The 27,151-nt window shown below is 34.2% G+C and overlaps 1 protein-coding gene and 1 pseudogene across 1 annotated transcript; both read right to left on the bottom strand.

The window, feature by feature from the left end:
• Positions 1–4,393: 4,393 nt before the first annotated feature.
• LOC132064662 (peroxidase N1-like) lies at positions 4,394–5,951 on the bottom strand. The gene is made up of 3 exons (XM_059457725.1): positions 5,495–5,951; positions 4,977–5,139; positions 4,394–4,832 (listed from the first exon to the last, which is right to left on the bottom strand). Exons 1-3 carry the CDS (start codon positions 5,903–5,905, stop codon positions 4,414–4,416), a joined length of 993 nt encoding a protein of 330 aa, XP_059313708.1. The 5' UTR covers positions 5,906–5,951; the 3' UTR covers positions 4,394–4,413.
• Positions 5,952–18,436: 12,485 nt separating this feature from the next.
• LOC132062166 (uncharacterized) lies at positions 18,437–24,878 on the bottom strand (annotated as a pseudogene).
• Between the last annotated feature and the right edge of the window lie 2,273 nt (positions 24,879–27,151).

Below are 27,151 nucleotides of genomic sequence, written 5' to 3'. Positions count from 1 at the left end.
AATATAAGCAGGCATTCCACGTCACATGCACTACAGTGTCAGTGACTGATGCAGTTTTTAGATTACCAGTTCACCTGAACCCAATATTTTCAATAATACACAAATATATAGGTATATATTCTTCGTTAACATGTAGTACTAGGTATATATTGTTTCCAGCAAAAACAGGACATTAATCTCAAGGTGATAGGTTTGATTTAAGGGAACCTCGTGGCAGTGTTTTTGTCTTATAGAATTTGCCGCAAGACGAGCTCTTTTCATTTTACTAATTAGTCGTGTGTGTCTGCTGCAATTGCTAAGGAGAGACAAGGAAGGGGGAACAGTATATACTGGGATATAACCATAAAAAATCACCAAGTAATTATCGTGTTAAATTTGATTCCAAACATTGCAATTGTTTAAGATTATTTGAATTAAGCAGGCAGTTTTACACACAAATCAATGGATTGTCTTGTAGATCATCTAGTTTACTAAGCCCTTAACATGGTGTCTCTTCCCATTTGAGGAGACAATGCCTAGAGAAAGAGAGCTTAATTCAGGGAAAAACAAGTGAAAACGGCCCTAATATACTCGTAACATGATGTGATATTGTCCTCTTTGAGCTTAGTCCGCACGGTTTTCTCTAAATGCCTCACATTATTAAGAGTATCTAACTCCTTATAAACAGCTCCTTTTTCTTTCCAGCTACCAATGTAGTACTTTGTTCGCACACCCAACAATCTCCCCCTCGAACTAAGTTCCACATGACTCATTACGGGTCAGAGATTCAACGTGTTAATGTGCCACCCACACATCGTCAGAGTATTTACGGTCACCGAAGCCCAAAAGGTTGTGTATGCGTCTTCAAAGCTATGGGTAAAGTTTGTAAACCGACCCATAGACGGGCAAAGGCACTAAGCCGGGCCCCACGCCACACTCCGCCATCTTCATACTCATCCCGCCAAATCATTGGCTCTGATAACAGTTTTTGGGCTAAAATAGCCCAAAGACACTCTTAACATGATGTGATATTTTCTGTTTTGGGCCAAGCCCGCACGGTTTTCCCCAAAAGGCCTCACATCATTAAGAGTATCCAACTCCTTATAAGTAGCTCCTTTTTTTTCCAGCACCAATATGGTACATTGTTCGCACACCCAACAACAAGTACGTTGAAGTAGGTATAGGAAATTGTATTTCTGGCTAAAATGACCATGAAAGCTAACTAGTCAGAGTTGAATGACTTTTGAAAGACAAAACAAAGTGAATGACTATGGTGGCCAACTCCCATAAGTTGAGGGACCATCCAAGCATCTAACTCTATAATTATAGTAAAAATAATATAAAGAGACTACAAGTGATGCCCTCAATTAATTTGGGACTCTTAATACACACGTGGGAACCTCAAGGCTAGAAATTTGAACATGGACAGCATATTATGGGACTCAATTTTGAGTAAACCAAGAATAGAGTCATGTCTGTCTATGACATAATGTTAAAAAAAAATAAACGTCGGCCTAACTAAACCAAAAGACTTAATAGTAAGCAAAAGATTACCCAAAAACCATATGAAGAGACTATAAATTAACATTTGACTTAAACAAATACCTTTTACTATAGATTTTTAATATGGTGCATATATATAATAGAGTTAAAGATTGATCTTTTCTAGGCTTTATGAATTAACCGCTATATAAACAACAAGTCAACGACTGATTTAAGCACAAATAATAGCCATCGATTACAAATTGCAAGATCCCATGCCATGTCATAGGAGACTTAAGTCGCGCGTGCCATCTTCAAATTGATCATTATTTTTTCTCTCTTGTAACGAAAAGTCAATTAGATTGGGCCATGTAATTAAAGTTTGTCCACTGGGAATTGGGAAAGCCATCCTTTGCAATTGTCACAATCTTAATCAAATCCTCCTTTTGATCTAACTCAACGTGTATATGCATGGTTTCAATCATTGTCATTCGTCTCTCGACTTTACTATAATCCGACACTCTTGGATGACTTCTCTATTAAGGACTTTTGTAGCATCCTCCTAGATAGAAATCCGAAGTTTATCCAATTTTACATAAATTGCCAAAGGGCGGGATCAGTGGCCGAGGCAAGATTTTAAGTAAGGGGTTCAAAATATGAAGAAGTAAAACACATGAAAAAGCCCAGAAAATTCAATATCTACAACACAACAATAATATACCTATGTGGTCGCAGTGAATGTACAGGAGAGGTAAGATGTCTGCAGGACCTTACCTCTACCTTTATGGGGTAGAGAGATTGTTTCCGATAGACCCTCGGCTTGATCATCTGGGGAAATTCAATATCTAATAAATATACATAAAATGAAAGGGTTAAAAATACCCCTGAACTATTCGAAATAGATCATATATACCCTCCGTTTGCATTTGGTAGCAAAAATACCCTCGCTGTCCATCCAAAGGACCAAAAATACCCCTCGCGTCAACGGACCAGTTGAAAAGCTGACGGGGCATGCCCACGTGTAAAAAAACTTCCACGTGGCCATCCATGGAGGGTATATATGATCTATTTTGAATAGTTCAGGGGTATTTTTGACCCGTTTCCATACTTTCTTTATTATCATGTTTAAAAAATATTTTACTTTTTTATTTATAATAATTAAATTTTAAACTTATCATTCACTCTTAAATCTTTGTAAAATAATTTATACTCACACAAAAGTATATGACATATTTTAGATTACACATTTAATACGTAATAATTTTTTTTTTTTTTTTTTTGCATTATATCAAATATTTGCACATGAATTAGAACAGAAAAGAAAGTTGAAAGGTTATTTCGGAAAAACTAACTTAAAGGAGGCCTTGATGTGCTTATTTCACTGAACATGTTTTTTCATCTTTACAATGAGTATTGAATTAGATCTCGAGTTGATTGAACTTCTTAAATTAGGAAAGTAACACCACCGACGCGGAGGTAGAGAATAGATTAGTCACCATCATCTTCAACTCCCAACTCTCCCACCGCGTCGGTGGTTTTACTTTCCTAATTTAAGAAATTCAATCAACTCGGGATCTAACGCGATTCATTACTCGTTGTAAAGATGAAAAAACATGTTTAGTGAAATAAGCACATCAAGGCCTCCTTTAATTTAGTTTTTCAGAAATAACCCTTCAACTTTCTTTTCTGTTCTAATTCATGTGCAAATATTTGATTAAATGCGGAATTTAACAAAAAAAATATATATTACGTATTAAATGTGTAATCTAAAATATGTCATATACTTTTGTGTGAGTATAAATTATTTTACAAAGATTTAAGAGTGAATGACAAGTTTAAAATTTAATTATTTTAAATAAAAAAGTAAAACATTTTTTAAACAAGATGGTAAAGAAAGTACCGAAAAGGGTCAAAAATACCCCTGAACTATTCAAATAGATCATAGATACCCTCCGTGGATGGCCACATGGAAGTTTTTTTACACATGGGCATGCCTCGTCAGCTTTTCAACTGGTCCGTTAACTCGAGGGGTATTTGTGGTCCTTTGGATGGACGGCGAGGGTATTTTTGCTACCAAATGCAAACGGAGGGTATATATGATCTATTTGGAATAGTTCAGGGATATTTTTGACCCTTTCCGTAATTTTAACCTTGAATATACCCAAGGGGGTTCAGCCGATCCCCCTTGCTCCCCTTTGAATCCGTCCCAGGGAAGGATTACTTCAGTACTTCATGGCATTCTTTCTTGGCTATAAGTTGTCCTCCCCCACCTAAGTATGTGTGATTGAGGCTAATACTATCACCTCAAAATGGTTTGGGTTTTCTAATCCATTCTCCATCCCACGTTTTAGTAAACATGTAGTTCCGCTTAATTAATTGTTTTTTTTTTTTTTTTTTTGGGGGGGGTGGGGTGTGGGGTGGGGGTGGATGAGAGCAAAGAGTACATCATAAAAAATGTATATAGTAATAGCGCACAAAACTTAAACGTTATATATATATATATATATATATATATATATATATATATATATATATATATATATATATATTGTTTACACTATCAAGTTCACTTAATAACTTAATATAATAGATAAATATTTATACCAAGTCTGATCCATTAACCTGGAAAATACAAGAGTAACATGCTTCAACCGTTTAAATTGATCCATTATGCTTCAACATTAATGTATATACCGTTTTCTTTTAGTTCTATTTTCGTTTCCAGGGCATTAAATGAGGAGATTAGTTTGGTAGTAACTAGTATGGAAAAGAAAAAAGAGCAGGGGATAGGGAACCAATGAGGCAACGAGCAATAACAAGTTCACTCTGTAAACGCTTTTATTTCTTGATATAGCACACCACTAGCAATTCGATTTTGCAGCTTGCGCTGACTGAACAAAATTAAGTACAAAGAGTAGCTAGTAAGTACAAATAAAGGTGACGATATATGCATCAGTTGAAAGCAGAGCAAATTTTACGAATTTCACCATTAGTTCCGGTCCTAACCTCAATATTGCTCATTTTAACCATGGACCTGCCAAATTCCACGCCAAATGTCAGCCCAAGCAATCCCCTAACACCTAAATATCTTTGGACAAACACCTTAGTGGAATCATCGGTCCACAATTTCTGGTCTGATTCCAGAATTCCACGACCACTTCTCAGGTTGGAGAAATACGAATTGTCGAAATTGTTTACGCTTCCAGTGTCTAGTGCCACACGTTTTGAGCCATCCCCATTTTGTGGACATAATGCTCGAAGTTGAGGAAGAAATGATGCATCTATTGAAGGGTCAGGGCCACCAGTGGAGTTGAAATTGTATAGCCTGTAGCTGAAGAATTGGCAAGCTGAGGTTCCAATTGTGTGCCCACCTAGCAACACAAAAAATAAGCAAATTCAAGGTTACTAATTTCACTTTTATTTAACGATTACCTTTAGTTATTTTTTAAAAAGTGCCCTGCCATACTCAAGGATGATTAGAGTGAAACATATACAGTATGTTATCTTAAGCTTACCAACAAGGGTGACAAGATCTTGAGTGTTGAGACCCTTTGCAGCAAACTTTTGCTTTTGAGAATCGACAGACTCAGTAAAACCTGGCAAATTAGCAGTGTCTGCTGCTCTAGATACTCGCCCATCTCTACGTCCCGTGGGCACAGACCATGTCAGACCCCTAGTCTGCATCAACAATAGTATTACTAGGTTATTACGAAGGATTTAGCTTATATGTACGCACAAGCGTAAAAACAAATTCAATTTCAATATATTTTTACTAGTTATAATTGCAGGGAATTCACATTTTTTGGAGGTACTTATTCCATTTTTTAAAATATATTGTTACGTATAGCTACTTGTTGGATAATTTAATAGTGTCAAAATTTATGTTACATTTTTCAGAAGCTAAATTTTATTATACATGTAACATGCATGGGACCATAACTAAAACATAAAACTATGTTACGTATGTTCTTTTATGCAAAATATCCATTTCTGAATTTAGAGGGAAAAACAAGGGGAGGAAATAAATTATTACCACGAGAACGGAATCACGGGCAGCAAGAGCGAGAATATCAGCACATGAAACAACTCCGGGACAAATAGCTTCAATTTGCGTCTTAGCATCGTCAATAACCTCGTATCCTCTCAACAAGGAATTTGGGAGAGCGGTTCTCTCAGTGCCTGCACCAGCAATGAGGATGGAAGCATCACAACCTAGTACGAAACAATCATGGAAGTGCATTCTCAGTAATCCTGGGGCCACCGTTGGATCAGACTGAAAATGAGACCTCACCGTTGATTGAACTATGGATTCGGCTCTTGGGCACGTAGTGGAGTAAAATCCAACACGAGTCCCTTGGCCTAATATCATAGTCACATCTATCGCTAGCACTAGAGTAACAATAATCATAAACATTTTGTCAAATGAATTGTAATAGTGCTCCATGGTGTTATGTAGGCACTATGAATAAATCTCTACTCTCTTTTTGTACGTTGCTTAATGATTGAAATTCTGTAAGAAACCTGGACATATTTATAGGCAAAAGCTAGTGATGGGAGTAAGAGACCATCAGTAAGCAAAGCGGGCTAACAGCACTATATGGGCCTACGCGTTTGATTTTCCTTCTTTACGGAGTAATTTATTTCTATTTTGCTTTTATGAGGTGAGTGGTGGATCAAGAATTCAACGTTGCTTGGGGCCATGAGTTGGCATGCAACTAATCAGCAACCTTGATTCTGTCTTGCCTCTTTTAGTCCATAGCTTGTCATTAATATGAGAATTACATGTCTTGCCTATGGTAAATTTGGAAAAATTTTACTATGTTATCAGTCAACTGATATTAATCGTGTGATGTTTCTTTTTGCTGGATATACTTTGTGAATAGAGTTCACATTAATAGCGCAAAAAAGAAAAGTAAATTACTCATAAGGTGTTGGGAACTCTTAATGTTGATCGCGCGGGCTAATTGGTTCAAAGCGGGACAATATCACACTATGTTAAGAGTATCTTTGGGCCTTAAACAACCCAACACTTTTTGTCTCACTAAAATGTGGAGCCAAGACTGTAAAATTTGGGGCCACTTTTTTGTGACACAAAAAAAGTCCCACAAAACTATATCGGTTGCGTGAGGCACATAACCTAAGTTTTTTGGTAAATTTTTATGTACAAAATGTGACTTGTCATTTTTATGTATGTTATTTTATATTCTTACAGTGATAGTTTTCTAATACTGTCAGCGACCTTGTATTACGAAGTATCGAATTTGACCAACTGAGCTGATTTAATTAGAACGGTTAATTTAGCTCCAAATCACTCTCCGGTCTCAGTCCATTTCCTTATTGTGAAAAAGAAAAGGTGAGAAAATAGTCTCCACTTGTCAAAGCATAAGATTTGTCACATGGTTCAAGTTAACGGATTTTTCCTTGATTTTCAAGAGAAGAAAAACAAATATATCCAAGAGGTGTCCGTCAATGACACCCCATCATTGAAGAATGTATTACTATGTAGATAGATGAAGAGAATTATGTAGATATACTATATGTTTCATTTTCTTAGCTTCTTTATATTTACTTCTTTATAGTTGGATTCCCCTTAAATGTTAATGAAACTTATCGCAAGCTAATAGGTCGTCGAAGTACAGCTAGCATGGTGGACTTTCTGTTGAAGAATGAATTTGTATGGGGCATGGGTGTCAAACAATGATAAGTCAATAATGTGAAAATGTTGACTAAAGAAAAGTTAGAGTTTACTATAAATATGAGGTCATCCCCTAAAAATGAAAGGCATTATTCAAAGGAGCACTTGCTGGATTTTAGCTTTGGAAAAGAACAATGGAGAGTTTCACGCTTACTTTCGGTTCCATGCATGCATCAAAAAGATCTCGTCACTAGATGTTGGTTTTGGTAATATTGCAAATTGAGTTAGGGCGTTAAAGGTTTGTTGGTGGTATGGCAAATTCAGAAATAACATTTGCTATTTGTAAATTGTGCAAAGAGATTTCAGTACTAATAAATTGACGACTCCACATTACTTTTTACATGTATGGCACTGAATATAGACGGAAGAAAAGATATTGATTTTGTTTCTCTAAAATTTAAAAGCACAAACCTGAATTAAAGAAAATAGAGGTAGCTGTGTAGTGCTTTGTTAATTACTCCTATAAATCAGAGAGAGTTTGAGGAGACGATCCAAGAGATTTGGCATGGACTAGAAATGTGTGTACGTACACAACTACAATTAAAAGTACAAATATGCTCATAAATCTTTCCATTTACCAAAGTACTAATAAGGTGTTTTTAACGGTCTTGCAGTACGTCCTTGAAAGATGGATTTAGTGTATGGTACTACTTTCATTTCGACTTTAGCTTATATACATATAGATAGCATAAAGAAACTTTTACACTATAGTCATCCAGAAAATGTCTACTGTTAATTTTTCATAATAAAAGTCAAATCTATAATTTGAAATAAAGCAGGTTATCTTACATACTACAACAGATAAAGGTTATCTGATAATAAAAAAAAATATTTACCCTATTAGCATAATATAAATTAAACTCGTCTCTAAATTGCTAGTTTGTTGGCGTAATCAAACAAAGTTGTCTTTTCGATCGAGGAAACTGCAAGAATGTGGGATGTTGGAATTTCAAGTGTGAATTATTTTAGACCTAATTTATTTTGCTTGATCCGTAGGTAAAAGGATTTACTCTCACAGAATTCATTTATTATTCCTCCTATATATTTCCCAAGTTAAAATATCATCATATGCGTCTACTCCTAAATTAGAAACAGACAAGAAAATATTTGTTGGAATTAAACCAAGATTACTACTCCAAAGTTGTTTAGGATTGGTATTTGGTATTTATTTACTCATACTTAGTTAGGATTTATTTGTCTAGTTCATATTGGAATGGGTTTTCTAGTCCTAGTGTATGTTGGTTTTCTAGTATTATAAATAGGATGATCCGTCACATATTTTATTGTAGTGAGATTAAAGAGTTATGAGTTATTAAGAAAGTCTCCTACCTTTCTCTCTAGTTTGATAAATTTCTTTCATATAACCATTGTTGAGTCTTCCGCTTGTGCTTATATTATTCCTTTGAGTTTTTTTATGTCCTTCAAATTGGTATCAAAGCCTGTGTGAGATCCGATCAAAGCCTCGTGTGAGATCCGATCAAAGCCTCATGTGAGATCCGACATATATATAAAAAAAATATGAATATTCCATATTTACCCGATTGTCCCGTTTTTGTGTTTGATGGGAAAAATAATTTTGAGAGTTGGTATCAACAGATGAAGAATTTCTTCAATGTTGTTGGACTATGGTCCATTATTGATGAAGGGTTCGTGGAAACCCCAGAAGGCACAACATTGACTGGTGAAGCAGTTACACAATTGGAGAAAACAATGCAATTGAATTATAAGGCATTCTACTACCTCAATAGCAAAGTCCAATTACATGTATATAACAAATATTTGCATGCAAAATCAGCAAAAGAGACTTGGACAATATTGGTGAAATCATATAGGCGTGCTACAGATGTGAAGAGAGAGAAACTTCAAGAGCTTTGGAGATAGTATAAGTTGGCTCAAATGAAACCAACAGAACCTGTCAAAGAATTTTTTACAAGAATTATGAAACTAGTTAATGATATGAAGGCTAATGGAGAAGTATTGGAAGATGTTAAAGTTGTTGAGAAGTTATTGCAGTCTCTAAGATTAGAATTTCACATTAAGAAAACAGTTATTGAGGCAACCCAGGATCTTAATATGTTGAGAGTTGATGATTTAGAAGATGAATTGGTGGCATATGAGATGTCATTGAATCAGCAAACACATGAGATAGTGGATGAGGCATTGCAAATAAAGGATGAACCAAAAGATAAAGAAGAGTCATCGGATCTGGCAAAAATAAATGAAGAAGGCCAGAATTTAGAAATTATGGAGAAAAGAAGAGAAGATAGAGGTAATTTTGTTGTGGCATAGATGGCTTTGATTGCAATGCAGAATCCAATAATGTTCAAATTGAATTATCAATGATTTCTGGGATAGCTAAAAAGGATAATTTGATTGGGACTGATGCTCTTTCGGTAAAGGCTACTAGTGTTTTAAGTAATGAAATATGTAATAGACATGATTGGTCTATACAATGTGGGGCTATTGAAAAAGAAATAGAAGTACCCGACGTTATCACACAAGAAAAATTGTTTGAAGGTATTGAAGATGAATCTAGTGATGAAAGAAGCAAAAGAGTTCATCAAGAGCAAGTTTGTGATGATCTACCCAAAATTGAAGCAGAAATAATTAAGGGTTAAAATCCACAATTGACGTGCATGATTTTGGATATTGAAGACGCAATCAATTTTGAACCATTATCTGAGATTGCATATTTTGAGGAGCTTGAAGAAAAATTATTTGTTGATGATACTGCAAAATTATTTTGTTGATGATCTTCTTCTACCACCTATTGAAAGGTCAACTAGAGTCGATGGGCACACAAGACGAAGTACAAATCATGTGAAGAAGCAAGATGATTTTAAATCAAGACGAGTTATTGAAGGATACAAAAAGAAGAACAAATATGCTCATGATATTTTGAAGATGGAGAAAGCCAAATTAACTTTGAATCTTGTTGAAGAGAAACTGAAGCTGACTAAAGATGGCACTCGCAAGTTTGTTGATGCTACGTACTTCAGGAAATTGTTTGAGAGTCTGAGATGGTTGACTTCTACAAGATATCATATATTGTTAATGGCACGCTCAAGGTTGAAGATCTTGGTTTAAGGGAGGCTATGTTGGAATTAAACCAAGATTACTACTCCAAAGTTGTTTAGGATTGGTATTTGGTATTTATTTAATTCATACTTAGTTAGGATTTATTTACCTAGTTCATATTGGAATGAGTTTTCTAGTCCTAGTGTATGTTGGTTTTAGTATTATAAATAGGGATGATTCATTACATATTTTATTGTAGTGAGATTAAAGAGTTATGAGTTATTAAGTAAAGTCTCCTACCTTTTCTCTCTAGTTTGATAAAAAAAATTCATATAGCCATTGTTGAGTATTTTTATTTCCTTCGAGTATTTTTATTTCCTTCAATATTTACCAGACATTGACATTCTCTTTTAACACTTTAAATTCCAACCTTTTATAGTGGAACTATGAGAACAAGCCAATTAATGCATATATGCCAATTGAGTAACTAATAACTTGGTGTTGGCCAATTGGATACAAGGACATCTTACTCATAATTAAGATTTAAGATATCAATCTAACAACTTGACTTTAGTGCCTTTGACACATAATTACTTGTTTATGCGGGCAGAGGTTTATCTCGTCACTTGCGTAGAAATATCAGAATGTATTCACATTTTGTCATGATAAAAGGACGACCCACAATAATAATTGGAAGGGATAATGTACCCCATATTGATGTGATATTTGATGCTAATTTGTAGCTCAGTTGGAAAAATCAAACTAATTTTTGTATGGTAAATAATATTAGCTGCGGAATCAAGATTTTCACTAAAGAGAATTATATTATAAAGAAGTAAACATACAAAGAAGTTAAATAAAAATAATGTATAATATATACATTAATTTATAGTATCTATTACACAATGTAATTTTTCAATAAAGCAGGTCAAATGACACTCTTTCGACAAGTGTGGATCCACCACCGGGTAGTATATTTCCATGCAATAATTAAGGAATAATTATCGGCTAAAACTTGAGTGATAATTCCAGAAATGTATTGGAGTAGTTGTTTGTTTTGTCGAGTGTGTGGAGAATTGCAAATAAGTACCATAGGATTCTTATGTCTATGATTTGGATTTGGATTAAATTAAGATTACGACCTTACTCTTTTAATATGGAACATGTTTAAAATGAAAAAAGAATGTCCTTCACTAACTTAATTAACGCCATCAAAGGTTAAGGGTGGAACTAAGTTGGAATTCCTCTAGGTTCTCATCATTATTAATACTCAGCTGCAACTATTATTAGATGTGATAACAAAAAATTGAAGCAGAATAAAATGCTACTAATAAATAAGAGTACTTCCTAGTAGAAGTTTTATAACATGGTCTGCAATTGAGACTTACTCAAGCTCATATTATCTCGAAAGAGAGATCATAAAGATCGCTGTAGATTCTTTGTATTTTTAAGATGAAGACAGAAAGACGATAGTTAACAATCCAGGTATTGTTACCAACTTCACTTTGGCAGCCAAAAAAGACATTTAAAAAATAAAAAATGTAAACAAGAGGCATTGATTTCCTATATATATATAAATTTATATCCTCTATATATATATATATATAACAAAGACTATACATATACAATAATACAAACAACGTAACTGAACAAGTTGTAACTCTCGTTCTATAATTATAAGCAGGCATTCCACGGCACACTACAGTGTCAGTGGCTAATGCAGTTTTTAGACTATCGATTCACCTGAACCCAATATTTTCAATATGATATATACATGTGAAAGCTATGTCAGCATTATTAATTAGATCAATGAACCTATAATTTCAAAAGTTATAAGTACATTACTAAAATCCTTAAATATTGAATTTATCATATTTAAATCTTGAATCGGCCTCCTCTACTATAGTAGTTGTATTTAAAAAACCTTTATTAATTTCTTCAATTGAAATTCGGTGAAATTGTACCACATTATTCTGCCTATTAAATAACGCAAGTGGTGCACACAATTTTCTCGAGGTGCCCACCACGAGTCCACAACGCAAATCCGTAAAACAGAAAAGGATAAACAAATAGATAACTCAAAAGTGGAGTTGATATATCAGCCTCTTAGATGGCAATTCTGAAAAGTCTTGTAGACCTTCATATCTTTAAGTTGTCATCATCTTCAGTAGTATGAGTTAGGTGAAGAACGCGTTCTACTTCAATTAGTTAGCCGATTTGCATGAATTTGAAACCATCAATTTTGGCCGCTATATGATTAAGTCAACGTTGACCTGAGTGAAATACAGATTCACTCATTGAAGAATTATACTTCCTTCGTCTCAAAATACTTATTGTTATTGTTTTTCAGAAAATATTACTAGTATTTTGCAAGTTGATAATGATCTTTGACTAAAGATCGATTTCATACCCCAACATGTTATTATTAATAATGATTAAACTCACTGAAAGTCTTACTGATATGAAAGCTTATAATATCCCCTATATACTTCTTTTTTTTTTTTTGGTTGCTTCAAAAGTTGGCAGCATTAGGGGTGCGTTTGGTATGAAAGAAACTATTTTTAACAAAAAATATTATCTGAAAAGTAAGTGATTTTCTTACTTACTTAATTTCTAATATATAGGAAGAAAACATTAAATATTATTTAAAAAATATAATATATAATTTAGGCAAGTATGATGAGAATGGGAATATTGAAGGGGGATGAGGGATGGGGGGTGAGTTGGGGGTTGGCGAGGGAGTCGGGGTGCTGAGTGGGGGTCGGGTTGATTATGGGGTGAGGAGAGGTGGTGGTGGTGGGGAAGGCCCTGGAGGCGAGGCAAATAGCATAAAATTTCACTTATGAACTTGTTTTTCATGTTTCCCTAGGGAAGTCATTTTACTGATTTCTAAGGAACTTGCTTTTTTGGAGAAAATGTTATCCAAAAGTTTTAAACAACCAAAAATAATTCAAAAAATATTTTTTAGAAAGTGTTTTCCACCACACCAAACACACCCTAAGTTGGAACATTTATGCGCAATCAAGGATGTTAGTTCATTTTAATCAAAGTTCTCCAATGTGAAAGGAATTAACAAAGTCATGCACCTGAATCTCTTCCCATTGCTTACACAACATTAATCCTATAATGTTACTGTTGATTAAACATTTATCCAAAAGGCATGTCACTGTTGATTGGATTCTTTATTGCATGATTACCAGCCACTGATTTGAAGAAATTACTTTGACTTGGGAGCTCAGTTACAAAATTGCCAGCTTATAATTGGATAAGTGACTATGTCTGACTTTATGAGTAACAAATATTAATTTGGTAAACCATGAGATAGATAAAAGAAAATTCAACTATCTATGGAATATATTTTTCAGAGTTAGCGGCTTAGATGGTTGCTTGACATATGGTAATTGATCACTATAGTCACTTAATGTTTTCTCTTTCAAAAGTCACTCAATTTTGCTTAATTAGTTTCTATGGTCATTTTGGCCGGCAATACAATTCTCGATACTTTTTTAATGACGTTGCAACTGTAAATTTTAGAAAAAAAAATATTTAAAAAATTAAAATCAATATTTAAATTTTTTTAGGACCTAAACCACCCAAAATCCGACTCAATTCTTAACTCAACCCACATTTTTCTTCCTACCAAACACACCAAAAGCATCCGCCTTTATTAAAAAAGTATTTTTTGCTGGCCAAAAAATTGTTATACACCCACATCCGGTAAAAACTTATACTCTAATCCAAGCAATTTAATTATTTAGTCAAAAATTAAAGTAAAGATACATATAACTTAATCATCATTAAGAGTGTAAATATAAAACACACATCTTTTGTAATTTGATTTAATTTAAACACTTTACCCAGCCAGCCCCTCTCTCCCAACGCCCAACGTATTTGGGTGGCACAGCAGAATAGCAGACCTAGCAAGCCACCTTATTAACTGGAAGTTAAACTCTAATAACGCATTGGAACAGGCTCGTTAATGCCGTAGTTAATATTTGTTTGAGAAATACTTATCAACATTCGATATTTATTCGTGATGAACAAGCGGGTTGTGTCAAGAATTGGATCGAATTTAGAGTGGGTTGAGTTCTAAATAAATCTAATTATTGATTTTGAAATTTTAAATATTCTTGTTCTAAAAATTTACATTTGTCACGTCATTAAATAGGTTCCAAAAATTGTATTTACGGTCAAAATGATCATAGAAGCTAATTAGGCAAAGTTGAGTGACTTTGAAAGACAAAACAAAGTAGATGACTATAATGGTCAATTATCATAAATTGAGTGATCATCCGGGCCACTAACTCTAAAAAAGTGTTGGTAGAAATTACACCCTCCTCTATTTTAATTTGGAAAAAGGACGTGGACTACTATAGGGAAATAACACTCTATGACTATTTAGAAAAAAATAATTACCTGAAATAGGCCATGTTTGTAATATTACCCGAAAAGGCTCAATTTGTATTCTCACTTCAAAAGCCTGTAAATGTGATTCCAATTGAAAAAATATTGTATATTGTTGTATACAATTGAATTTTTTTAGATATAAACATCTCTTATACATTATTATACACTTTTATACAAGGTTGATACATTGTCTACTCCAGACGTATAAAGTTGTATATTGTTGTATAATGTTGTATATTGTGAAAAAGTGGCTATTTGGGGTGTAATTTAAAAATATGCCTATGCAAATGTAATTTTGTATGCTAGATTGTACATCATTGAAATTTCTCCAAAATAAATCTGGTGGAAGTAGAACATATTGTAGTTAAAAGATTTAAAGCAAATTAATATGGGAAAGGGACACAAATGGCGATCCCGCCCAAACTATCGACAACTGAATGACCCAAAAAGCTTAAAAGATATTTTTTAGCCTTTTTAAAATAATTTCATCTTTAGCCTTTTTTTTAACTAATTTCAGCATATGGATAGAAATTGTATCATTGTTGTATAGAGAAATCTATCATATGTATAGAAATTGTATCATTGTCGTATAAAATATGTATCCATAAAGTACATGTTTAGGAAATGTATCATTGTTGTATAATTTCTGTTTAATAAATGTATAATCAACGTATACTTACTAATTATACACATATTATACATGTGTTTGGGATAAGTTTTGAACGCTCAATCAACGTATACTTACTAATTATACACATATTATACATGTTTTGACATATTTTCTGAAGGCTCAATCAACGTATACTTACTAATTATACACATATTGTACATGTTTTGGGATATTTTTTTAAGGCTCAGTAGGAATGCCTTCCTTGGATCTTGCAAACTCTATTCCTAGGAAATATTTTAATTCTCCTAGGTCCTTAATCTTGAATGCTAGTTGCAGTTCCTTTTTGGTTCCTTCAACCAATTCTAAGCTATCCCCAGTTATTAACATAAGACATGTCAACTACAGATGAAGGTAATCTATTAATGATGTATATAGCAGTTAACACACAGTGACCCCAGAATTTTATAAGAATGTTAGCTTGAAACCTTATTGTCACGCCCCGAACCATGGCCTGGGCGAAACACGGCACTCGGTGCCATACTGCATGTGACCGAGCGAACCACATGGCTTGCTGAATCATCATGAGGCATACATGAGCGGAAATATAGCATGAACGTGATGAGCTTTTATAAAACATGAGATGTCATAATAATTTAATGAAATACCTATTTAAATCATGACTGCGGAAATAACATAAGTCGAGCCAAAGATGGCTAAACACCTTGCATGTCTAACATAACTAAACCGACTAGTCTATGAAACCTCTAATCATGAATCCCGACCGGAAAACATACTTTGTGGGACAAGGCCCCCAAAGATTTTTTAGTTGCAAAACTAATTAAAGAATGACAATGTCTAAACCCCGAATGAGATGGGGGCTCACCAATAAGCCGGTACGTGTAGTATCCTACCGAAGCGTAGGCGTCGTCGTCAGAATCCTGTACCGCATCGTGAAATGCAGGACCCGGCGATAAAAGGGACGTCAAGACATTGTTTGTACCTTGGCATGTAAAGCAATCGAAAGAAATAACATGGGACATGATAATAACATAACGTAGACCGAGCTGAAACACGATCCCGAGCATGAGTACATATACATATATAACATGTGTAAAGTATCGTGTATAGGGAGAGAGTGAATATAACCGACAACATGGTCCGTACTTGCGTCCTACCAGCGAACACCTATACCTTGCCAGGGACGAGATTTAATAATATTATGAAAGGATCCACTATTAGAGAGATCGTCCCAAGCATGGGTGGAACAATCCTCATCCTACGTGGCTACGTAGTTTCAGTCGTTGAAGCCTTCGTAATTAATGCAACTCCCAAAACATGAACATGTAAAATAAGTGGCACTTGCTGCCCATGGTTTTCATGAATATAACTTGCTTGTACATGGATATCATGAAATAACTTGTAAACGTGGTTTCATGAAATAACTTGTAAACATGATTTCATGAAATAACTTGTAAACATGGTTTCATGAAACAACTTGTATTTAGCATGTATGTATCTTGAGTCATGGCATGAACATAGTTATATAATACAATTGCATGATAACTTGTAGACATGTAGGATATTCATGAAATAAGCATTTTTATTTAAAATCATGCATGCAAGAACCCATGGAATACAAGATATGGGTTTTCATGGATTACGGACGGATTCTCAATAATCATAAAGAAGTATTAAGAACTCAATGATGGAATTATAACAATTCATTTATAATATAATCATGGACATGGACCTAGGGTTATCATGAGCATGGTATAGAAACCCTAGTTTTAGTAGAGAATCATAATTCATGGATTATGAGGCGTGGGGAAGAACCAATGATGTTCCCACACGTAGATAGTAACTCTACATACCTTAGTCGCTCCAAAACTTGAATTAAAGACTTGAGTTTTGAAGAAGATTCCCAAAATCTTGAATTCTTGAACCTTGAGATGGGTTTTCTTGAAAACCCTAGTTTTTGAATGATAATTTCTTGTTTAGATTATAAGGATAAGTGTTAGAATTGATTTGGAATAATTAGAGTAGGCTTACTTTGGTGTTCTTGATGGTGGGAGAGGGTAGGAAGTCGTTCTAGGGCTTGAAGGAATGAAAAATAATGATTAGAACTGATATGGATGAATATATACTGTTTCTGGAAAATTAGATTTTTGGCCCGCTTAAATACGGCCGTATTTTGAAATACGGCCGTATTTTGAAATACGGTCCGTATTTTGACATATGGACTGCACTGCGTCTCTTCAGTAAAATGGCCATAACTCTTTGCACATATGTCCGTTTGACCCTCATAATATACCGTTGGAAAGGTATTTCAATGCTCTACAACTTTCATCAAGGAAGTTTTTCCAAATTCCAAATACGTTTTGAAATACGGGTCATAAAACGAAATACGATCCGTATTTAACCATTGCGACATCAAAATGTCAAATTCCTTAATGTTCGTAAATTCTTGGTTTCATTTACGATTTGAAATACGGGCCGTATTGTGAAATACGGTCCGTATTTAACCCTATGATATTCAATCGCCAAATTCCGAATGTTCGAAACCCTTGGTATCGGGCCATTTACTTGCTTTACGGATCGTATACCGAAATACGGTCCATCGTTCATGGGCGTAAACCCCCATACTACAACTGAACAGGGAAATTTCAATTCTCACATCCTTTATCTGATTTTCTAAGTCTAAGATCATGGTCAAAGCTTAGGTCAAAGATACGAGGTGTTACACTTATTGCCCTTCTAATCTCTAGAATATGTCTGTGTTTCCTCTCAGCTACACTATTTTGCTGAGAGGAATATGCACAAGTTCTTTGATGGATAATACCAGCATTCTTAAACAAGGTGTTGCACACATCATTCACCAATTTAGTACGATTATCAGTTCTACAGATTTTAATGAGTTTGTCAAACTGTGTTTTCACATAAGATAGGAAATTTTGTAGAATCACACAGACATCAGACTTAAGTCTTAACAAGTAAATCCAGGTCATTCTACTATAATCATCTACTATTGTCAAGAAGTATTTGTAACCATCAACAGTAGGAATTTTATAAGGACCCCAAACATCCACGTGTACAATATCAAAGCAATCAAAACTTTTAATGCTACTAGTAGGAAAAGGAAACCTAGTCTATTTAGCACTAGGACATATAGAACATTTTTCTATTACATCTGCTATATTCTCTACTGAATTAGATAGTAATTTTCTCAATACAGAAGTGGACACATGTCAAAACCTCATATGCCATAGATTGACATTTATAGAACTAAATTCTGAAGTAGTACTAACAATTAGAGCTGTTTTAGATGCACTTGTTTGATAAAGTAGGTAAAGTCCTTCCTCATGTCTATCAATCTCCTTAACCGTCCCACTTGAGGGATCCTGAAATATGAAAAAATCAGGATAGAATAAGCCTGCACATTTTAGCTCCCTTGTTGCTTTTGACACAGACAGCAAATTATATTTAAACTGTGGCAACAAGTAGACATTCTCAAGAGTGCTTCTAGGTGAAATAGTACTTGACCCTGCATGAGTAGCTAATGCAATGTCACCATTTGGTAGATGAACTGGTTTAGGTACTACATTCTTTGTGATAGTGGGCTCATCTAACAGTTTACGTTTTGAAACCATGTGGTTTGTAGCACCAGTGTCTACAATCCACTCATCTTTGGTTTCAGCAAGTAAACATACACTGTTTATATTTGAAACTGTATCCTTACCATGTGGTTTACCTGATAGATCATCTGATCCTGTAGCATTTGCTGCATTTGCACTTGCTGAGAAAGCATTACTTTTGTTCAACATCTGCAGGATTTGACAGTATGCGATCTTGAGTGAACACACATGCTTCAGGCTGATTATTTTTGGACCCTTGTGGTAGTTGTGGCATATTACCCTTCTCCATATCCTAATACAAGCCAGTTACATTTGAGGTAATGAAGCTTTCCCCTCGAGTTTCACTTTGAGGTTGAACAGGATTCTCGATCATTAAAGCATTATATGTTGTAGCATTATGAGCAGAACTGCTATTTCCTGATCCATACCCTTCTACAAACTTCCTTTTCTTGAAGTTAGGAGGATATCCAACTAATTTGTAACAGTTTTTCTTAGTATGTCCCTTCAATTTGCAGAACTCACATTCCAAGTTATAGTCCTTCTTGAATCTTTAATTACCTATTTGTGTTAGTACCATTTCTCAGATACAGTGTTGTAGGATCACATGAACTAGGATGCATGATTCCAACTTGATTGGATAACCCTGCACCTTGATAACTAGGACCAGCTAGTAACAGACCAAATGCACTACTAGAACTAGCCTTTTGTCCCTCATCATTAATGATCATTGCATAAGACTGGTTTATAGATGGTAAATGTGACATAAGCAGAATTTGGCTTCTAGCTTGCTGATAAGTGTCATTTAGCCCCATAAGAAATTGATACAGTTTCTGTCTTTGGAGATATACTAAGAAATCTCTTGATTTTTCACAATTACATCCAAGTGAGGGAACAAGAGCCTCAAACTCATTCCAGAAACCTTTAAGTTTGGTGAAGTAAGTGGAAACTGAACTAGTTCCTTGGGTTAAAGTAGCAATCTCTCTATGTAGGTTGTAAGTTCTTGACCCATTAATTTTGTCAAATCTTTCTTTAAGTTCTTCCCACACTGACCATGCATTTTTGGCATACACAACATCACTCAATAGACTATTTGAAGTGGAATTCACCAACCAAGACAACACAATAGCCTGAATTGGGCTAAATATGTAGTCCAAATTGACATATGTCTGGTTAAAAGTTCTAAAAAGCTTTTTTTCATTTAATATGTTATATCTAGCCATAATAAAGAAAGAAATTTTTGTTAGGTAATTAAACAAATAATATAAAATAAATATAGAAATTAAAACTCGATAAGAGTTTAGCGTGTTGGCCTTTGATCCAAATCGACCCAACCCTTTTCAGCCCAAGTAACTTTAACATTAATTGAGTTACTAATTATTATTCTTTTAAATAATCTATAAATATAATATGGAGTTTACTAAATTTCCCTATTTATTAGATTTTTTTTTATTTGAGAATCGAACACGCAATATTAAGAAGGACTATTTTTTCAGTGCTAAGGACATAGTTGAAAACAAATGTTAATTTTATCTTGAATTCCTAAGGTGACACTTATTTTGGACAAATTTTTCTTACTAAAGTGACATTCTTATTTCGGGGGGGGGGGGGGGGAGTACAAGTACAATGGGCCGGAGGGAGTATATTCATGTCTTGCAATCTTTATGTGATAAATAGCTGCACTTGATAAAGCGTACTCAAAATCATTTCAAACATTGAACAAAAATAATAAAAATGAGAATATCAATGAACTTTTATTCTTAGAATTGATCAAGTACGTGTATTCATATGTGAAATATATATTGATCAAATCAACCTCACTAAGGTAGATGGTACTAGATATATGATAGTATAAGAGATAATAGTCAAAATACCCCCCAACGTTTGACCAAAATTCCAACTACACACCGAACCTTTCTTTGGGGTCCTATTACCCCCCTGGACAAATTTTTTCAGTAGCAAAATGGCCCTTTAACTGATGTGGCGATCAATCGCCAACCCCCAAATATTAAATGGCGGTTGTCCACACGCGCCGCCCACGTGCCACGTGTTTAATTTTGCCCCATTTTTTATTAATTTCCCCCTTCCTCCATCCATCTACTCTTCTTCAAAAAAAAAAAAAAAAATCTCTCAATTTTCCATACTCCATTTTTATTAAGGATCCGAAACCCCACCCAATTCTCCTTCATCTTCATCAACATTATCATCATCATCATCGTCTTCACACAGGAGTTGAAAAAAAAAATCACACCAACTTGCTCAAATCTAATCCAAACAAACCCAAATGTGAAAGGAAGCTTCCTAACACCAAATAGAACAAAGTTCATCCATTAATTTGATTAAACAATCAAGAATTTAGAGAAACCCATTTGGTGTTCTTCATTTAGCTTTCTCCAAATTCTTAGCAATGGAGTTTAATTTTCTCCCAAATCAACTCAAAGAATTAGTGCTTAAATAACTCCAACCAAGCAACAAGTAGCAACTCCAAACAAGCAACTTCCAATCGGATTTTCTTTAACAAGATTAGATTTTTCATCTTATTTTTTTTTCGATTTTTCCTTTTTCTTTCTTGATTTTTCATTTTTTTTTCTTGATTTTCGTTTATGGTGGAAAGTTGTTCTTTAACAAGTTGTTCGGAATCATATGTGGATTTTCTTCGGTTGAGATTTTCGTTTATAATGGATATTATTTTGACAACAAAAAATGGGGATGGATATTAAATAGGGTGAAGATGAAGATGAAGATGAAGTAGCCTAAAAATGGAGGAGTTCAAATTTTATCTACTTGGCATCATATGTGGCAGCTTAGTTGGCGTCCAAAACAGTCGGATCTTGATTTTTAAAGGCGTCACGCGCCGGCGGGCGGTGTATTCACGCTCTCTGCCACATCGGCCAAAAAAGGGCCATTTTGCTATTGAAAAAATTTGTCCAGGGGGGTAATAGGACCCCCGCAAAGGTTCGGTGTGTAGTTGGCATTTTGGTCAAACGTTGGGGGGTATTTTGACTATTATCTCATAGTATAAACTGGAATCATAAGCTCCATCTTCTATAAAGAGGCGTCTTTAAGACATCTTGACACCCTCATGAAGTCCTGAAAATTAGAACAAAAATAAATCATAAACTTCAAGTGATAAAGTATATTTACTACAACAATAACACAAAATAAATGTTAAAAGTTCCTTAATGCTTAAAATAAAGGGAGATATATATTCACTAACGGATGTAGCATATAGTTAAAGGGTTTAACTTACTCAATTTTGTCGCACAATCACTACAAGAAATCAGTCATTTTCCAACGAATTTTCCGTTAAAAATCCGTCAAAAAAGCAATGATATAGACTCACTACTAGAAATAAATCAAACTGTTTATGAACGTGTCCGCTGAAAATCCGTTGGAAAACTAGACTTCTGATGGAAGTCCATCAGAAAAGCACTGGTCGGAGATGTTTCTGACGGACTTTCCATCAGAATATTCCCAATTTTTTTATCAGAATATTCCCAATTTTTTGAGATAAGTCCGTCCAGCTGATTCAGTAGCAGATTGTCATGGAAAGAAACTCTCATTGACTAATTTTTACTAGTGAGACTATAAGCATTAAAATTTAAATCCTAAATTCGTCTCTGCATATACTAGCCGATACTTACTGGACATAATCGGTCTTAATAACGAAAGCACCAGGATTAGCAATAGTTGAAAAAGCTTCTTTAGAGAGATGTAGGGTTGCACTGCTACATCCAGGACAATGATCAACAATCTTCACCACAACACTCTTGCCAGTGCAAGGGTGTGGAAAGTATGGACTTGTTTCTCCAGTACATGCCACATTGAAAGTTTTCCCACAAATTGCACCACCATCCCATAGGGAATCACTGGCTGATGCTATCATGGTACCTTGTGGTGTGCTTCTGTAACACGTCGAGGTTGTCGATTAGAAAAAAATTACAGCATCAGTGTATATATCAGTCAAATTCGAGCACATAAATGAATGAGAATATTGTAGTATAGTATCGAATAGATATCTAAATGGGCGGAAATGGTAACAGAATGTATTTTTTTGGAAGCACTATTAGATGGGTCCAATTTTCCCTTCCAAAACATAACCAACCCTAGTTATTCGGTGGTTCGAATCGTTAACTCCCAAAACATAACCGTCAAATTAAAGAATAAGAAAATAAGTTGAGCTGAATTTGTTAATTAATGTTTGAATCGAGGTTTCAAACAATAAAAGAATATTTGATTTTATTTATCTTTAGCTTAGTTTTCTCGAATAAGTCAATCAGATTAAAATTAATCGCGTTTTGATAAAAAAAATAGTTTTAACATACATACTTGAAGTGAAATATATAAGAAGTTTAGCCAAAAAAAATACATGAAAGTTCTTGGTCAAACATCAATCATTTGACTTTAAAAGCGAAAACTACAAGAAAAATGGCTATTAAATATTTATGACAGGAAAATTGGTCGTAAAAGTCTAAATCTGGTTCTTAAAAGTCACTAGTGATAAGATAAATCTGGTTGTACCCGTCGTTATAGGCTCTGCCATCATTAAAAAATCAAGAATTGACAGTGAACAACTTTTACCGTTAAACAGTAAAATTCCATCACTACTACCATTTAATGACGAACTAACAATGGATTATCAAAAACTCTTGTTAGCTATGGCTAGGCCTGTGCACAAATCGGTTCAATCCGAATTTCCGAACCGATTCGAAATAATTTAGATAATTCAATTTGGATAATACAATTCGATTTCGATTTACAAATGCAATTGTAAAATATTACGGTTTAACGGTTCGGGTACGGTTGGCTTCAATTATCAACTGAATCGACCCGAACAAACCGAATTTATATGCCACTAGTGACTAATATGACTAATATTCTAATAGTTTAACTATATATACGCTTAATACTTAATAGTGAAGTAATATTTATTTAACTTCAGAAGTGGGGTAAATTAATGTCTGCATGCACACCTTGGACTGGATATTCATGGCCTTTTTGTTGGCCTCAGGATGACTTCCCTTTTAGTCTTTCATCTTTTCAGTGTTCTTCTCACGAACCATCTTTGCGTTTTGGTCATTGCCTCCACAGTCCACCCAAGGCTTTGTTTGTTCTTTGATCTTAGCCTGTATAAATTATATTGTTTTTTTTTTTTTTGAGGATGCAAACTGAGTTATTATGCTTGTCTGCTTGCAAGTTGCAAGATGCCGGATTATTAATTTGGTATATGTAATGTGGTGTTGGCGGATTTGTATGCTTGCACAAGTTGTCAAGCTCTTGTTTTGCTATTTATATGCTATTATGCTTGCAAGTTTATGATTTTTTTCTTGGTTAATGTCTTGGTTATAAGGCTGCAAATTTAGGATCTCATTATTTTTTGTTATATTTACTCTAAAACGAAAATGAAATAGTTACTTGTTTAAATTTCGAATAAACCGAACAAATTGATTTGTCTAACCGAACCGAAATAATAAAAAACGAATCGAATTGAACCTAGAATGGATCGAGTTTGGTTTAGAATTTTAGAAAGTCGAAATTCAGAATTTCAACTCGATGATGGCCAAAATCGAACAGAACGGCCATGGCTACTTAGTGATAAACTTGCGACGATTTTTTTTTTTATTTTTTTTATTTTTTATTATTATTATTATTATTATTATTATTATTATTATTATTATTATTATTATTATTATTATATAGGGGGGAGGGGATTACAACGTGGGATTCGAACCCTCACCAACACGATGAAAGTTCAGGTAGCCAACCAACTCGGTCATTTTCTTCTATTCAAATTGTAAGAAGCCAAGAGATCTTATTTCCTCCGATTTCATAGGATAATTGTGCATTAAAATTTAAAGGTCGGTAACAATGAGATTTAATATAGTTATTAGATTCTTCTTGTAATAAAATATAAAGAAAGGAGCAAAATGAAAGAAAAAAAACACTTGCGAACATAGCTCGTATAAAATTATGCAGTCCCTGGTGTAGCCAAAACTATAGAGAACAAAGTTGCCACAAAACCAATGATGAGAAGAAGAATATTCTTAGGAATTGCCATTTCTTTTCTAAAACTTTTTTTATTTCACTGATACATCTTTCCAACCAGTAATCACTACCTTTTTATTGTGTGTTTCTAGGTGACCATTGGCTAAAATATGGTAACTAGTTAAGAGAACTAAGGAAATTCGTAATATTAGGTTAAAAAAAAAAAATTAACAAAAACTATTATAGCATATTCTAAGATTATCTACCATTAATGAAGGATCATTAATTGAGAAATTAATGAAATTAATTTGCATTCTAATTACATAGATATCCTGTCTCTTTCATCATTATTTTCTCCACTATTTGAGGAATTACTTTATGGCTAATGATCCTAATTAATATATATCCCTTTCTCTTTCATCGTCATCATTTTCTCTGCTAGGAATTAGTTTACGGCTAATGATTCTAATTTCAATTTGATATATTATATCGTGTACAGATATCATTATTAGACCATATATGTCTTTATTATACTAAATATACACACATAAAATTCTGGACAATTTTATTTTTTCTGTAAATACCTACAATATATTTCAAATATATTAGACTATAACGGTGGGATTACACTGGGTATGTTGTTGTTGTTGTTGTTGTAGAGTATAACAGTATATATATAAAAATATTCTGTCAATAAATTATATATATTATTTGTATGTATACCATATATAAAAATATTCTGTCAATAAATTATATATATTATTTGTATATATTATTTGTATGTATACCATACCAGATATGCAACACCTCGTACCTTTAACCTAAGTTTTGACCATGATCCTAGACTTAGAGAAGTAGATAAAGGATGTGAGGATTGGAATTTTCCTGTTCAGTTGTAAGATGGGAGTTTACGCCCATGAACAGTGACCGTATTTCAGTTTACGGGTCGTAAATCAAGTCGTAAACCGTTACCACAGATTTCTGGACATTCTGGAATTTAATATTTGGGTGTTACATTGTTAAATACGGACTGTATTTCAGTATACGACCCGTATTTCAAAATGTAAATTGATACCAAGGATTTCTGAGCATTCTGAAATTTGACATTTGTTTGTTACATTGTTAAAAACGGCCCGTATTTTAAAATATGGCCCGTATTTCAAAACTTATTTGGAATTTGGGAAAACTTCCTTTATAAAAGTTGTAGAGCTTTGAAATACCTTTCCAACGGTATATTATGGGGGTCAAACGGACGTCTGTGCAAAGAGTTATGGCCATTTTACCGAAGAGACGCGGTGATGGTAGTCCTTTCGGAATACGGGCCGTATTTCAAAATACGGACGATATTTCAAAATACGGCCAGTCGTGCTGGACGTAAGCGCAATTTTCCAGAACAGTATATATTCGTCCCTATCAGTTCAAATCACTATTTTTCATTCCTTCAAGCCCTAGAACGACCTCCTACCCTCCTCCATCATCAAGAACACCAAGGTAAGCCTACTCTAATTATTCCAAGTCAATTCTAATACATATCCTTGTAATCTAAACCAGAAATCATCATTCCTAAAACTAGGGTTTTCAAGAAAACCCATCTCAAGGTTCAAAAATTCAAGATTTTGAAAATCTTCTTCAAAGCTCAAGTCTTTAATTCAAGTTTTGGAGAGACTAAGGTATGTAGAGTTACTATCTACGTGTGGGAACATCATTGTTCTTCCTCACGCCTCCTAATCCATAAAGTATGAAACTTTACAAAACTAGGGTTTCTATTCTATACCATGCTCATGATAACCCTAGGTCCATGTCCATGATTATATTATGTATGAATTGTTATAATTTCATCATTGAGTTCTTAATATTTCTTTATGATTATTGAGAATCCGTCTGTAATCCATGAAAACTCACATCTTGTATTCCATGGGTTCTTGCATGCATGTTTTAAATAAAAATGCTTATTTTATGAATATCCTACATGTCTACAAGTTTTCATGCAATTGTATTATATAACTATGTTCATGCCATGATTCAAGATACATACATGTTATTTACAAGTTATTTCATGAAACTATGTTTACAAGTTATTTCGTGAAATCATGATTACAAGACAAGTACAAGTTAATTCACGAAAATCATGGGCTTCTTAACCAACTATATTATGTTCATGTTTTGGGAGTTGCACGAATTACCGAGAAAGCTCGGATAACCGAAACTACGTAGCCACCGTAGGACAAGGATCGCTCCGCCCGGATAGGACGATACTTTAATTTTACCCGAATGGATCCATCAGGCACGATACCATCTTATACCCTGGCAAGGTATGAGGGCTCTGCTGGTCGCGGCGAGGACCAG

The sequence above is a fragment of the Lycium ferocissimum genome, chromosome 7 (assembly GCF_029784015.1).
Source record: "Lycium ferocissimum isolate CSIRO_LF1 chromosome 7, AGI_CSIRO_Lferr_CH_V1, whole genome shotgun sequence".
Taxonomy (NCBI): domain Eukaryota; kingdom Viridiplantae; phylum Streptophyta; class Magnoliopsida; order Solanales; family Solanaceae; genus Lycium; species Lycium ferocissimum.
Note: the sequence above shows the minus strand (reverse complement) of the source record. Positions and strands in the feature narration are given on the sequence as shown.

Coding starts and splice junctions, on each gene's coding strand:
- LOC132064662 (XM_059457725.1), bottom strand. CDS start 5,905: ATGGAGCACTATTACAATTCATTTGACAAAATGTTTATGATTATTGTT. Junction 5,140..5,494: donor CCCGTGATTCCGTTCTCGTG/GTAATAATTTAT, acceptor TTGTTGATGCAG/ACTAGGGGTCTGACATGGTC. Junction 4,833..4,976: donor AGATCTTGTCACCCTTGTTG/GTAAGCTTAAGA, acceptor TTGTGTTGCTAG/GTGGGCACACAATTGGAACC.